Genomic DNA, 14,688 nt, shown 5'->3' on the forward strand with positions numbered 1-14,688 from the left:
AATATAGAACTGGCGTCTTACCTCAATCTGAGCCGTGTGCGTGGCATAATACATCAGAGCCTGACTCGTTTTGGCATCGAAACTGGCCGAATGTGGATCCTCGGATGCCTTGAGCAGTGCGGCGAGTTCTTTATTGTGCTGTGCCAGTTGATGGCAGAGTATGTAAATGTTGTGCCCCACCTCCCGAGGACTAACCGACACATCGTCATCATCGTCCGTCGTATCCGTCTCATCCGGCTCATCGTTCTCATCAATCATTTCTTCCTGATGATAAGCTTTGCATGCCACCTCGACCAGTTGCTTCGGATTCATATTGTAGAGTATTCGTTCGGCATTTTCGCTGTCGCCTCGACTCTCCATGATGGCCAGCAGGAGCTTGGAGGCATTGTTCTTAAGCTCCAGTACCAGATCCATGCGGTTCTCACCCAGCGGATTTATGTTATTGAGAATCAGGGCGGTTATAATGTCCAGACCATTTGATTCGTGCGTCGCTATGCAGTTTTGATTCTCATGACAGGGTCCTTGACAGTACTCCGTGAGTGTTTCAAGGGTTTGATTAATGAGCGCCACATTGTTCTCATTGATGTAGAGGCCAAGCAAGCCTAAGCCGCCGGTGGTGGAACCACAAATGCAATCGAGAAACATCAGAGTTTCCGACACCAAGTTGTTGTTGGTCTTATTGTTTTGATTGCGTAAGAGATTTTGCAGGTCGGGATTGTGATTCTCGCAGAGTAGTTGCAGGAAGCGCAAAATTGGCTGCATGACCAGAACTTTATTGGATAGCTTATTGCGATCCTCTTTGCTATCCTTGTGCTTCTCCAGCTTCTCGGCTAGTATATCTTCCAGGGGACTGTTTACGCTAACAGCTGAACTCTCCTCGCCGGAGTGAATGTTACGTGCATTCCCATAGGCTCGTGCGGTTTCGAGACCCGCATTATGGAGCTCCCGCTTCAGTTCATCCGTAATAATCACTCCATTGCTCTTCAGTCCATGCTTGCGCGATATTTTGTCCAGTTCCAAATTGACATCCTGCTTATTCTCATGAGCCTTGGCTGCAATATCGGTCGTATTAACGGATACCGTAGATTTGATTTCCTGCTGGGCATCCTTCATTTTCTCAAAGAACACCTTGAAAAAGGCCTGATTTAGATCATCGCTGAGGAACTTTTGGAACATGCCCTTCTGTATGATGGGGTTGCCGCCCTCGAGCAGAGCAATGCCCAGCTCCACAGCCTCCACAAATATATTGGGGGAATGCACAGACTTGATTACCAGTTCCACCACCAAATCGGAGGCGCCCTCCCGATCCAAGTGATTTTGCACCTCATGGAGCGTTTTGCCAGCACGTTGTAAATACTTGGCACCCGGACCATGGGTGACGAGATGCACCTGCTTCTGCTGCTCCGCTGTGGCCGTTGCCGAGCCACTGCCGGCTACACCGGCAGCTGCCGCGGCTGCCACACCTTCCAAAGAACGAAGCGCTCCGACTCCATGTGTCAATGTTGGGGAGGAGGACGTGGAGCTCTTGCATTGGAAATAGCGAAGCAGCAGTGTCTGACGCAAAGCATCACCCTTTTCGCCGTAATTCACATCGATGGCCATCATTTCGCGCAGCGTGCGCAACACCTTGACGCACATCTTCTCCTCCTTCTCCTCGAGCAACTTCTCCGTATGCTTTATCAGCTTGCGTATGAAGCCGCCACTCTCACAACGCTTGCGTGCCTCGGTGCCAGCGGGAAAGAGTAGCTCCGATCGATACAGTATGTCGACGAGCAGTGAGAGTTCTGCTTCGACAACCGGTTTCAGCTGATCTTCCAGCAGTGAGACAATGTCCTGCAAGCCCTCGATTATCGAGCGATCCCAACGCATCAAGCTGGCCGACTGCTGAGTCTCGTATTTGGGCTGCTTGGAGGCCAGTAGCCACTTAGTGGTCTGCCGCGTTAGCATGGCCGTCTTACTGGACATATTGGCGACCTGCTGCTCCAGATCCTGGGGTATGGCAATGCTTCGCATTTTTGCCGATTCCGTCAGGGTGCGTATGCAGTTCTCGACATTGAAGCGATCGGCCAGAGACAGCCATTTGCATTGCGTAAGACGATAGGTGGCTTGCAGAAGCTGCACGAAGATCAACTGACGCGATTGTACGATCGTGCTCTGATCGGAAAATGGACTTGAGAAGAAGGTGCTCAGTATGTTGGTCACGCCATTGAGCACGTAATTCAACAGTGTCTTATCCGTGCTGGCCACCACATTGTCAATCAGCCGATTGATGTCCACTAGAAAGCTATTCTCAAACAAAGTCCACATGTGACTCGATGTATAGATTTCTTTCATCTCCACCTCCGTATCGATATAGCAATGATTCAGGAAGTCCACATAAGATTCCTTTACTTCAGCTATGCAGTCCGGATGACAGATTATCGTCCGGATATCGTCTAGCGAGAGTAAGTTATTGCATTTAATTTCCGTATAAACATTCTTTCCCATGGTGCAGCAAGCCAGTAACTTGACGAGCTCCACATGATACTTCAGTGGATTATCGTCGCTCAGAGGCTGTCGCTTGTTCTGCTGCATCATTTGCACAAAATGGTTGAACGAAGTCTTGTCATTGTAGAACACAAGGACGTCTTCTCCGGCGTTGATGAGCTCCTGCATGACCATGTCCTGGCACTTCCGAATGAATTGGTTCTCTGCCTTCACGATCGTTTGCAAAAACTGCAAATAGGCCACATGACGTCCGTGTATCTCAATGCAGTGGACAAAATGTTGCACCACCTTGTCAGTGACCTCATTGCAGAGTGCCAGATTATCCTTAAAAATGGCACACACGGTCTTCGCCTCAAGTATCTGCAAATAATTTGAGAAATTTCTTCATTATATTGTGATGATTGATTCGAAGCTCCCTTTCCTGGTTCAACAATAACACTAGCTTTCATCATTTCCGATCCTGAATATCTGATAGTCGTTTTAATTCAAACACAAATTCGTTTAGACGCTATTATGTACTTTCGAAGAACAAAAATATAAATAAGAATAAGCTATAGTACTTTTCATCAAAATCTGGCTTTTTCAATTTGCCAATAAGTGCTATTATGTTTTAATAATAAAAACGATTAACCACTTAATATATTTTATCAAATAAAAAATGTTTACTTCTTTCGGAAATTACCAAGAAATTGTGTTAAAGTATGTTCTTCTTTGTGAAATACATGTTTATCGGAGTAAGTACTCCCAAATCTTATTAGCTGCAGGATAACGTGGCTAATTAACCTTTACTGCAAGGAGAAGGTTTTGTACAATTCAACACTCAAATGAGGGAAAATAGGAGGCACTCATGACAAATGAATCAGATTTACTGTTGAAAGTCTTTCTTTTAATTCCACTAAAAATGGAGTCCATTTCAATAAAAATGTTAGAATTAATATGAAAACTATCTAACTACAAGTATGTTTAGTCACTTTATTTTGTGGCTGTATCTACATAGCAATTATTTTCTTGCGACTGTCGGGTTTGGCGAGACCATTAGGCACATTTTGCTATTTTTCTTTTCAAATGCAATTTTGTAATCTTTTTCACACTTACTCCTGGATTCAGGAACAGGTCTAAATGGTTGTGCAAGAGGACTTGATTCTGTTGATTGCCTAGGCAAAAGTTTTGTAGGAATTCATGAGCCAAGCACATAAGCTCCTTCATTAGCACATCGTCCTTTTCGTCGTAGGGATTTTGTAGTAAGTCGAGAACAACTGTGTGGACCCCCACGTTACGCAGCAGACGTTGTTCATGTTTTCGGGGCCTGACTATGGGACCTAGAATAATGATGAATATCAAATTAAAATGACCCCAACAAAAATATTCCGCCAGCAACTTACCTGCAGTTACGCAAAATTTGTTCATGCGCATAAGAATTTCCTTGACCTTGCGGTACTCGTTGCGCTGTTCGGGCGATAAGGCGGCACCGTATTCCAAGTTTGCGGTATCTCCGGCATTATCTGTGCCCCCCAGCTCGTCTGTGGCTTTGGCCTTGTAGACCCACAGCTCGGATTTCTCGACGCTTTGGCGCAGAATGTCCAAGTCGGATTTGATTTGTTTATACGATTCCACATCACTATCAGATACGAGCAGTTGCACCTAACCGTGAAGTAAAGTTTGTTTACAAACGATCCATTGTTATTGCCAGTTCGGTCTTGGTTAGTCGAAATCATACATACAAAATTAAAATATCGTTCAGAACTAACTGTAGACGTCCACTTGGTTATAGGGTATGTTAACGATATTAGTTTTATTTTAAGTGATGGGTTAATATTTAGTTGAGCATGCAAACACAAAAAAGATTTGGGGAGAAAGATGTTAGACAGTGCGAATTAGGAGTCGACGTAATCAAAAAATAATAATAATGAGAAATGATTTTAATAATAAATTATGACAACGAACAAAAATTATCTGGTGAATTCGTCTAACTATATATGCATCTTTAACCATTTAAAGCAAATTCGAAGCAAATTCAAAAGATGAACAAATTTAAAATAATTATATTGGAAATGAAATCATTTAGAAGTAGAGGTATGCAAAAATGATTGAAGATCATATCAAATAAGCATATTTAACAACAGTTGTTATAAGTTAGGAATTTGAAAATATTCTTTTATTTCCTTCAAGTTGTGTTGAAAATATAGTCGATTGTCGATCTACTGTTGACTTACCTGCCTAAAAGCCTGCAGTACTTCCTGCCGTTGACTGAAATGCCTGAAAAGCAAATGCAAAGCACCCGAGACCAGCGGGGCATAGTCATGCATAATCAAGTGCAGGAGCACTCGCAAAAAGGTGCGTCCACCCTGTCCATCAAGGTCCAGGTTGGCTGCATCGCTTCGCTCGCAATCGAAGATGCCTTCGGCCTGCACGCCAATTGACTCCAGATCGATATTCTTCTGACGAGCGGCGGTTGCCGCAGCCGCCGCTGCTGCCGCCGCCATTGATTCAACAGCGGCTGCATCGTCGCTGCCCACCTCGGAGCCGACTGTAGTCGAGCCGGGAGCGGGCGTACTGCCACCGGTGGCGCTGCTGGCACCACTTGGACTTTGCGCGTCAGACTCGTCAAATTCACGCTTGAATATCGATAGGAGGCAACTGATTCTATAATCCAAACGCACGTCAAGTATGAATTGTAGAATTTCGATTATTTTCAATTTGGTGTCCATAACCAGAGGGTATTCCTTCAGTAGCTGGGAAACCGATTTGCGCTGCTGCAACGATATGCTGGGCGCTGCAATTGTTTGACCCACGGATCCTAGAGCGAGAGACGTCATTACAGTGTTCATATCGCCAATGGAACGCAAAACACCGCCCTCGGCTGTGAATACAGGACGAATAGATTGTCAAGTACTTTATAGAACAAAAGTGATATTTAGTATGGTCTTGAGAGATATCCAAGGAACACGATTAAAGTAAGGATCCTAAAGCTAGAATATTTTACAGTGCCTTTGCTTTATTGGATCTATGTGTCCTTATCTTACCCTTTTTGGGTGCCTCCTCTTCGGCAGCTTATTGGGGGATTGCAAATAAGCTTATAAAGACGCTTTGTATTCGATTTTCTCGAGATAATACTTACAGACAATATCCGTGTTGACAAAAGCACCACCCGTCGCCGACTCTGATACGCAGTCCAGTATGGAGAGCAGCGTCTTTGTTAAACGCAGGAGATCACTAAAGCTGTAGAATCCAAAGTATATTAAGTCTCTCGCCAACTTGACCACCTATAGAAAAGATTAAAGCCTTTATCTGGTTTATAGATTGTTTGCTTTCTACAAGAAGTGGGTCACCTCAAATGTAAGTTTAATTTGCTCCTGATCCGTGAAGAGCCAGACTTTTGTCGCCACGTTGCACAAATAGTTTTCCACAAATGCAATGGTGGTATTAAATTTGGCTCGACAGGCCTGCTTATTCTGATCCGGTTGCTGATTCTTGCCATCGTAGCTATAAGAAGAGGTGAACATTTAATAAATGTGTTCATTGTCTACAAAGTTTTAACCACGACTTACTCCATAATTGACATTTTTGAGGGTATCTCACTCCAAAGACGCGCATACTTGACAGGCGTTACGGGTTCCTGGGGATCACGATCCACATGCAAGTGCAACATCAGGCGACAAAAGGAGGCGCGCAGCTCATACGGCATTGTTTCATCAGACATGCATCTATAGAGGATTGCGAAATTAGTCTTTTGGTAGTGCTGTTTTGGCTATGAAGGTCAAGCAGGCCATTTGGAAAACAATACTTACTTTAATATCAGATCAATATCCAACTGTGGCGACAGTATGTTGAGTGCCAGGTACTGACGATTTAGGCACATGTTGGAGAACAAATTAAGTTGATGCCTATAATAGTTAAGTATGGCTGCTTCCTGTTCACAGCCAGCTGCCGCACGATCGGCCAGATCGGCCATGGAGCGTGAATTCTATAAGAACAATAAATGATGAAAAGATATTCAGCATTTAACAAAGCTAGACTCTCTCACCGGTTGGTCCTTCCATTGCAAATGTATCTCGTATTTCTCTCCCAGGGTGGTTTCCTCATCAGTCACACTTGAGCTGTCCCAAGTGGTGGTGGTCGAAGTGGATTGTACATCCGATTTGTCATCTTCATCACCAGCGACTTCGGTGAGGGTGCCTAGACTTTGGTCATCCAAGCCCTTATAGGGACGTACAAGAGCTCCGCCTTTCAGTGCCTTTATCTGCGTATCTATCAAAATATCAGCATTTTTATCGCTCAAAACGCTCTTGCAAATAAGTTCCTGAGTGACTGCAATCGCCTTGCGATTCGAAACACACAAATCTGACAGGTAGTCGAGAAAGCGTGAGTCCCAATTGTGCATGTTCTTGCGCACCAGACCCACAAAGGTCTCTATCTCAGCCGCAGTTATGTGCTTCTCCAGAAGTTTGCGATTGTTGTGGAGCAGTGCGGTGATGGTATCTTCTGCCAATATATCATAGCCTATTTGTTTCTGCATCAAGCCGAAGTGTTTGGCTATATATTCCTGGTTTTTGCGGTAGTCTTGCTGGGAGAGACGCAAAATGCGATAGCACAAGCGAAATATATTCTTGTAGGGACTGTTTTTCGGATCGCTCAATTCATCTAATCGCAGAAATGGACCGTCGCCCGCAGTGTGTTCCTGGAACGGACCTTGCAGTATCTTAAACAATTGCTTTAGTATGTACTGCTCCCGAAGCAGCTTCTGACGATCCCGTATGGGGTTCTTAATGGTAAACTCGAGTGCCTTAGTCTTATTCTGTTCATTCTCCATGCCCGCTATGAAGTAAACAATGTCCTGAAGGAGTGAAATTAGTGCGCGACGTTCATTGATCGATATACTGCCATTGTCCAGTTTGCTTGTCACAGTGGCCAGCACTTTGCAGGCATCATTGGCAAAGTCCAGATCGCGCACTTCCACCGGCGAGACGGGTATTAGCGCAAACGCTTCCTTATCCTCTTTGAGGGGAGAACAGCAGACCTTTGACATAACCGGCTTGTCATCGTCCGCGTCGATGGGTATGGATGTGGCATGCACCCAAGTATTAGAGCATATGTGCTGCAGACGGACGTAGCTCGACTGAGGCACTAGGCTGTCGGCTCTCGCCATTGTTGTGGCATCTAGCACAAAAACCGAAGCAATGTCCGCAGAGTATGGCACCGAGACCAGGCGATATTGTTTACTCTTCTGTTTTTCTGAAGAAACTATAGATGTGGTTCATTGAGTTATTGAGCCAATTGATCGTAGAGATCGTAATAAATGTTTAGTGAGATTCTTCCATTCAGTCGGACAGATAGACGAATGGAAAGGTGCGTATACAAGTAAATGGATTGTAAAGAAAGGGGTGGTAGGTAGCACTTTTTGTTTTTGGTACATACCATTCATGGTGGAGCTGAGAGAATTCATGCCCAAGCCCGAATCCTTGGAGCAATCCGCTAGCAAAGGCTCATGCGCATTGGCAGCCACAGTTCCTCCAGTATCTGTCTCCTCCTCGGCAGCCAAGTAGTGACCAGTGGCAAGGTGTTTAAAGCGATAAAGCGAATTCCAATCACCGGCACCACCTCGACACGAATCGTGCTGCACAACCTCAATCTCCCAAAGCGCTTTGCTGCTCGTAGCTGCTGTTGCGCTTGTTCGGCCCGTGGTGCGTAGAAAGACATGGTATTGCTTCTTGTATTCGTCCATGGTGAGGAACTTCTCCTGCTCGGCATGGAATAAACGCACTACGTCACCACCCTTCAGTATATGCTCCTGATTTTCCTTGTGCTCCATGAACAGCGATATCTTCCAGCTAGACGTCGAGGAGTTAAGTACGTTGACCTCTTTGCAACCTGGATTATCGGGTAGCTCATAGTTGGCCGCCACATGCAAGTTCTGTTGCTCAGCATTCACCGGACTGAGTATAACTTTGTCCCCAACGACCACATAATCGCCTATGGAGCGCAGCTTGTAGAATGGCTTAATGTAGAACCACGAGCCCTCGTTGCCATTGGCATCCAGATACACCCGCATAGCATTCTTCTCCAGCAGCGAGGGCAGTCGTTTGTTGACAGTCAAGTATTTGTTGGATTTTAAGTGCAGAAGCTGCACCACAACCCGTCCATATTGTATGGAGTTCCCGAGCAGTTTCTTATTCTCCGTCTCATTTTGTTTTTTCTCTATCTCGGCGGCATGCTGCAGGCAAGATTTGTTACGTATAAGTTTACAATTTTCCATTTAGTCCTAAGAATGAAACTTACGTGCAAGCGCTTGAGCAGCGTTGGATCTGTATTTGAGCTTGCGGATTGCTTGGCCGCCTTCCAAAATTGCTTTTGAGCGGAGTAGCGATTCATGGGACATATTTTGATTAGGCAATCTGAAGCGGATGGAGAAATATCTCATGCACCTATTTCTTGGCTTCTTTCTAACCTTACTTTTTCACTTACCTCGAAACTTTTTCGGTGGATAACTCAAGTCGCCCGCCTCGGGACAAACAACTGTGCGATCATCGACGAGACTGTGAAATGATTGTCATTGTTAGAAAGTGTTCGAAAGCCTAACCTCAGATCTTGACGCTAATAACTGTGCTATGAAATTATGATATCGGCTATAACCTAATTGCTACTATCATACTCAAAAAGAAAATTCTATAACCGGTCCAAAACGAAACAAATAACATCGTTAAGCTTTTAATAAGATTATGTTTTTATAGGGGTTTCTAGAGACCTTTTTTTATCACAATTCTTATTTTGGTTTTTATTTTAAATATTTTACTTCATTTCTTTAATATTGGGTTGTGAAATATTATCGTGAAGCTTTCAATTTACAAATAACGGCTTTAATTTGATGGGAAAGAATTTGGAAATAAATGTCAATATAATTTCAACTATAAGTATAACTATAACTATAAATATTTCATAGTATTTTTACATATATTTAAGTTGGTCCTGATTACATATATAAGTGTATACTATGGGGAATTCTTGTATTTCCCATTAATATTCAGCTAGTTTAAGTTGCCATATTGGTAGCAGAATACTATACTGTCTTAACAAATTGTAAATAATTCTTTAATGAACAAATAAGAGAAAGGGAAACAATTTCGATCCAGTTTCCTTTCCGCTTTAAATTTCAAAATGAACCTCATCCATTAGTATTAGTTCAGGATTGCCTAAGGATGTTCTACCAATCAGAACAGAAGAAAAAGAAACAAGGACGAATGGAGTGTCCTTGTAATTCGTATGTTTATAATTACTTAGCATTTGGGAATAACAGAACTTGGACGCAGATATTTGAATATCGGATTTCGAAAACATAAAGAACAGAATGGAAATAGTGAGATTTCTTTGCTTTTGAAAAAACTAATGGGAAAATAAACATTTGCATCTCACATCTCAAATATTTTGACTAATTGTATGGGGTATTTTAAGAAGAGGTGGTTTTTCTTAGACCATTCAATATATTTTATGGCCTAATTAAATGTCTTCCATTTTGCTCCCTTGTGCTCTATTTGGCGTGTATTTTTTCATAAATTTAAGAGGCAGACCCAAACAAATGGCTAAGCGGGCATAAAAAGCTAAGCATTTCGTTTGAAGTGCGCCTTTAGCCGTCACAAATTAAATGTCATTCAATGTGCTTTCTACTCACCCGAGTGTGCTCAAGAATCCGCACACACTGCCCTCCGCATACAGCGAAACAATGTCGCCCAAGTGCAGGAAGCTCGCCGAGCCAATTATGTTGTCGCCCATGTTTGCAATGTGTTGGAGCTGCGTGGGTGGCGAGTGTGGGGGTGGGGGAAGGGGGTGTACGCTTGCGGGTTTATCACGTGTGTCCGTGTGGCAGCCTCTGGTATTGTTTGTTGCCGGTTACACGAGTTAATAGCAATGATTTGTCCTTCCAGTTATGTCCTATGGGAGCAGAGAGAGAGAGAGAGAGAGAAAGGCGTTATTTAGGAACCATTCACACATGTGCTAGGGGAATAGCTAATTTCTATTAAATAATTATATTTATTTTACTACCCATATAAAAGCAGTTCAAGGTAATTAGTTGTTATCATGTCAAGTAACCGGCAACATTGTTGCCCTATGTACATTCTTACTAACCGACAGCACGCATTCAGATATCGAATATGTATGGTATACTATAGTATAGTAAATAGTGAGTAGAGGGTGTGTTTTGGGTCTATCTACATTTGGTTGCTTGTATGTGGGACGCATCAAATATTCATTTAAGTTTTTCCAACATTTCCAGGCTGGTCAATTAATCAACCAACAAATCGTCAACAGAAAAGAAACTCATTTCCATTTATGGTTGTATATACATATGTATATATCTAGTATACTTTTTGTCAACTTGACGGACGCTTTCCAAATATTCTCAATGCTGATTTTTTACGCTTTTGGGGTGCTTTCAATGTTCTAAAGTAAGTACAAAGTTGGCTTTTTAGTGTTTTGTCTGCCTCAATGTACATTTTATGATTGTTTTTATTGTGCATGATTATAGCTGAATCAGTGGGAGGATACGACAATACAGGGTGTACAACAGTTTTGAATTAAAATATATGAGCATGTATTGGGTTGTTTTGGTACTTTTTATACTCTGTACATGAAATGTGCAAGAGTATATTAGGTTTGGCTTAGGAGGCGTGGCAGACCCCACAAAGTATATATATTCTAGATCAGCATGACAAGACGAGTCGATCTAGCCCTGTCTGTCCGTCTGTCAGTCTGTCCGCCCGTATGAACACCTGGATCTCAGAGACTATAAGAGCTAGAGACACCAAATTTTGCACGAAGATGCCTTATGTGTGTATGCTATGCGAGTTTTATTTTTTTGATTTTCCCCCACTTCCCCCCTATGGGGGTTTTTCCGTAACGCCGTTCGTATAATCGCCTATATCTCGGTGACTCTAAGACTTAGGGATATCAAATTTAAAGTCCAAGATGCCTTATGTGAATACGCAGAAAATGTGTTTTTTGGAATTTCCCTCCCTCCCCCCTCTCCCCCGCAAATCGCGATTTTCTCTAACTCCCGTAATTCTTGGAATTTCGAACTAAAATTTTGCAAATACCGCCAGTTAGTTATTAATTATTTAACAAGAAGTTATAGCCATAAATATATTTGCTGCTGCAGCGCTGCTCAAGCGCATATGTACAGAGTATTTCAAAGTCGGGACACCCGACTTTAGCTTTTTTACTTGTTAAGCCCTAAAGTGGATTGTTAATAAAGTTAAGTAGCAAAAGTAGTTAATAGCAAATGCTGTATAAAAAAGATTTTTAGTTGAGAAATATTTCGGACTGATAATGTCTTTTGTAAACCAAGACTAATTAAGCTCGCTTGACTTATGTTCCTATATGGGAAAATACCATCGCACTATATGTTTGACGTGCTCCTTAATATATACCCAATATAGAAGCAATTCGGAATATTTCAAAATATTCTTCTACATTCAATGTGAAATAAACTCAGCATTTACATATACTTTATTGAAATAGAAAACTTGGAATTGGTGAGAAAATATTGTTTTGTTCATTTTAATTTTTTTCATTTTTTTCGATTTTATTTGATATTGAATAATACTCGTAATCGTACGCTTTGTTATATTTTTTAAAGTAAAAGTTTGCAACTGTTATTCTATATCCATACGATGTCGAAGCTCAATGGAGACCAGCATTAAATAATGTTGACTCAAAATTACTTGAAAGGCATTGAAAGTTCAATAGCTAAGGCACAGCTATAGAGGACTTATTTCATTTGTAAGTTATATTATTGAATTAATAAATGTACACAAAACTATGTGTCTAAATTTGACACCCTGTATTTAAATGGCTCCTAATGACACATATGTACATACATATAGTATTGTGTCACATGGACATCAACGCTAATATTGCTTTGGAAAAGTTGTGCACCAATATGACATTCTGATTTCTGATTTTCGGTTGAATTTTATGTGTGTTTGTGTGTTGTGTAATGTCCGAGAACTTGGTTGAGCTCAACGAACTCGCATGTCTAGCATAATAATCAGATGGAATAGCATAAATATTGATTACTAGCCAAACAGACGTAGCAAAGCCGAGCACTTTTTCACAATTTATATGTAACGAGTAGCTTATGGCAGCTTTCGTTTAAGTAGCCTATGCTTCAGTTAATATTTCACATTGGATTAGCTAAACATAATGACGGCGATACGGTCTTGAGGCAGTAATAATGGCACCAAGGGGCGTATACGCAATATTCGGCATACACATTATTCCGTTTGCCTCCACAAAATACTGACATCTGTTATGCCTAAATATGCTGCTCAGATCAACTTTTCGCGCACAATGTAGACAATGCTAATTAGTATAAGCCTCCTACTCAGTGAGTAAATAACTGCTTACAAAAGCTGTAAAATTCCGATGTACAGACAACATGTGTGTGTGTGTGTGCACGGAGATATAAGTATGGATACGAAGGAATTATTAAAAATTCATATTGAGAGTCTTCAGGCAGACGTACAAGTGTTTTAAATTTGCATTTTATGCTCCCACAGCACACAATATATTTAAAGAAACTTCGTGCAGCGCGTGTCCTTAGGGCAAGTGCGCAAAAGTTTTAATGTCAATCACACGCAAGCGAGCGGGAACAACAGGATGAGGGCGGATGCTGTGAGGAGGTGTGCCGGCGGGTTGCCGCACAATGCCAAATCAGAAAAGCATACATTCATACCAGTATACTATACTTGTATGATAGGCATTTTTTCTGGCCATTCTTTGTCCGGGTAGGACGTCAGCTGTGACACACAAGCCACCCACATTGTTGGCTTGCCGAGTGAATGAAAGCAGACTTCAAATCGTGTCAATATGTCAGCGCCCCCTCGTATTCACATTTATTCTAGATCCATCCTGCACTTTTTCGTAGAGGTTAACAGATTTTGTGTACATTTTTCACATGCCTGTTTGTAAGCGTTTACTGGATTCTCAGGCATGAAATAACAATTGTTAAGCATATAAATAAACTTAAAAATAATAGCACGTTTTCGTATGTGCTGCGAACAGCTGCTACTCGACATTAATTGGAGGAATAATTTATTTGAAATTTCATTAAATTAATGAACACGCAAGCAGACATTTCAATCAAATGATAATCCAAATATTGCGATAAAAACTTCCTCAGTGGGAATGAAAAGGGTAAAATGTATATACACCCACCACACACACATACAAAGAGACATCACACACACACAACTAGACAAAAATGTTACTGCCTGCCTACTTTTTATGTATGGGCGAGCGAGAAATGCTCGTAGCGGAAGCTGCCTACTGGATGCTGTTTTTCCAGGTGCAAATTTTCACGTTCGGCCACATACTTACACAAAAATGTTGTACGTGTAAACAAGAAGCGGTCGTTCTGTGTTAAACTAAACAAATATATGAATTTATTTATTTGCTGTTAGCCACGAACAAAAAATGATGATGGCTCTCTGTTTGGCATAAAATTCGAATATCTATGTGCACAGGGAACGCGCGCGTACATAAATAATTACGGAATTGCTTCTTGCTGTAGCAGCATTTGGGGCTCCAGCTCTAACGGCCACAGTTACAACTACAAATACAGCTACAGCCACAACCACAACAACGACCGACGTAGCCCGACGACGGTTTTCGCGACGACCCACAAACGGCGAACGCTCAAACGAAAATGTGAAAGCGTGGAAGTGGTCGCAGGCAGCAGCGAAAAGTTCGAAATATTCGCCGCCCGCACAAAAGCTCAGGCGCCGAGATGCCGAGTGAAAAGCTGCAAATGGAAGGCAGTGTGTCAGTCTATGTGGTGGGTGGTTGGCGGTAGCTCGCTTTCATTTTCAAAGCTTTTTTGAGCGTTTTTCCTTTTGACTCGAGTACAAACAAAACAGTTGCCAAATGCTGTGACTTTTGTTTTCATTCATGCATCCGTTTTCTTTTTCGTTATTGTTGTTCTTATACATACTGCCGCTGCTTCTGCCTCTAAAAATTAGCTTTGTTAGTAAGTGTGCGTGTTTGTGCGTGTGTGTGTGTGTACACGCGTGGTTGAGGCCTGATTAGATTTTCACATTTGCTTGTGCGTTTCTCATTGTTTCCCCCCCAGCTAAAGTCAACATTGCTCTTTTCCATTGTTCTTTGCCAGTCAGTTTTTCCAGTCAGTTAAGGCCAATGGTAAGATATTTT

The 14,688-nt window shown here is 42.1% G+C and overlaps 1 protein-coding gene across 2 annotated transcripts in view; it reads right to left on the reverse strand.

The window, feature by feature from the left end:
- The window catches only part of LOC115625531 (inositol 1,4,5-trisphosphate receptor), a 28,877-nt gene that overhangs the window by 2,888 nt on the left and 11,301 nt on the right, over positions 1 to 14,688 (reverse strand). For both annotated transcript variants that reach the window (XM_030520605.1, XM_030520604.1), the window contains 13 exons: positions 10,151 to 10,410; positions 8,950 to 9,020; positions 8,764 to 8,879; positions 7,903 to 8,698; positions 6,512 to 7,728; positions 6,276 to 6,451; positions 6,036 to 6,191; positions 5,817 to 5,970; positions 5,606 to 5,750; positions 4,701 to 5,347; positions 3,870 to 4,128; positions 3,583 to 3,806; positions 22 to 2,847 (listed from right to left, as the gene is read on the reverse strand). In XM_030520605.1, the coding sequence (XP_030376465.1) occupies positions 22 to 2,847; positions 3,583 to 3,806; positions 3,870 to 4,128; positions 4,701 to 5,347; positions 5,606 to 5,750; positions 5,817 to 5,970; positions 6,036 to 6,191; positions 6,276 to 6,451; positions 6,512 to 7,728; positions 7,903 to 8,698; positions 8,764 to 8,879; positions 8,950 to 9,020; positions 10,151 to 10,251 (6,888 nt within the window). In that variant the 5' untranslated portion in view covers positions 10,252 to 10,410. The remainder of the gene's footprint in view (positions 1 to 21; positions 2,848 to 3,582; positions 3,807 to 3,869; positions 4,129 to 4,700; positions 5,348 to 5,605; positions 5,751 to 5,816; positions 5,971 to 6,035; positions 6,192 to 6,275; positions 6,452 to 6,511; positions 7,729 to 7,902; positions 8,699 to 8,763; positions 8,880 to 8,949; positions 9,021 to 10,150; positions 10,411 to 14,688) is intronic.

This window comes from Scaptodrosophila lebanonensis, unplaced genomic scaffold, assembly GCF_003285725.1.
Source record: "Scaptodrosophila lebanonensis strain 11010-0011.00,11010-0021.00 unplaced genomic scaffold, SlebRS2 tig00000072-arrow-pilon, whole genome shotgun sequence".
In the NCBI taxonomy this organism is placed as follows: domain Eukaryota; kingdom Metazoa; phylum Arthropoda; class Insecta; order Diptera; family Drosophilidae; genus Scaptodrosophila; species Scaptodrosophila lebanonensis.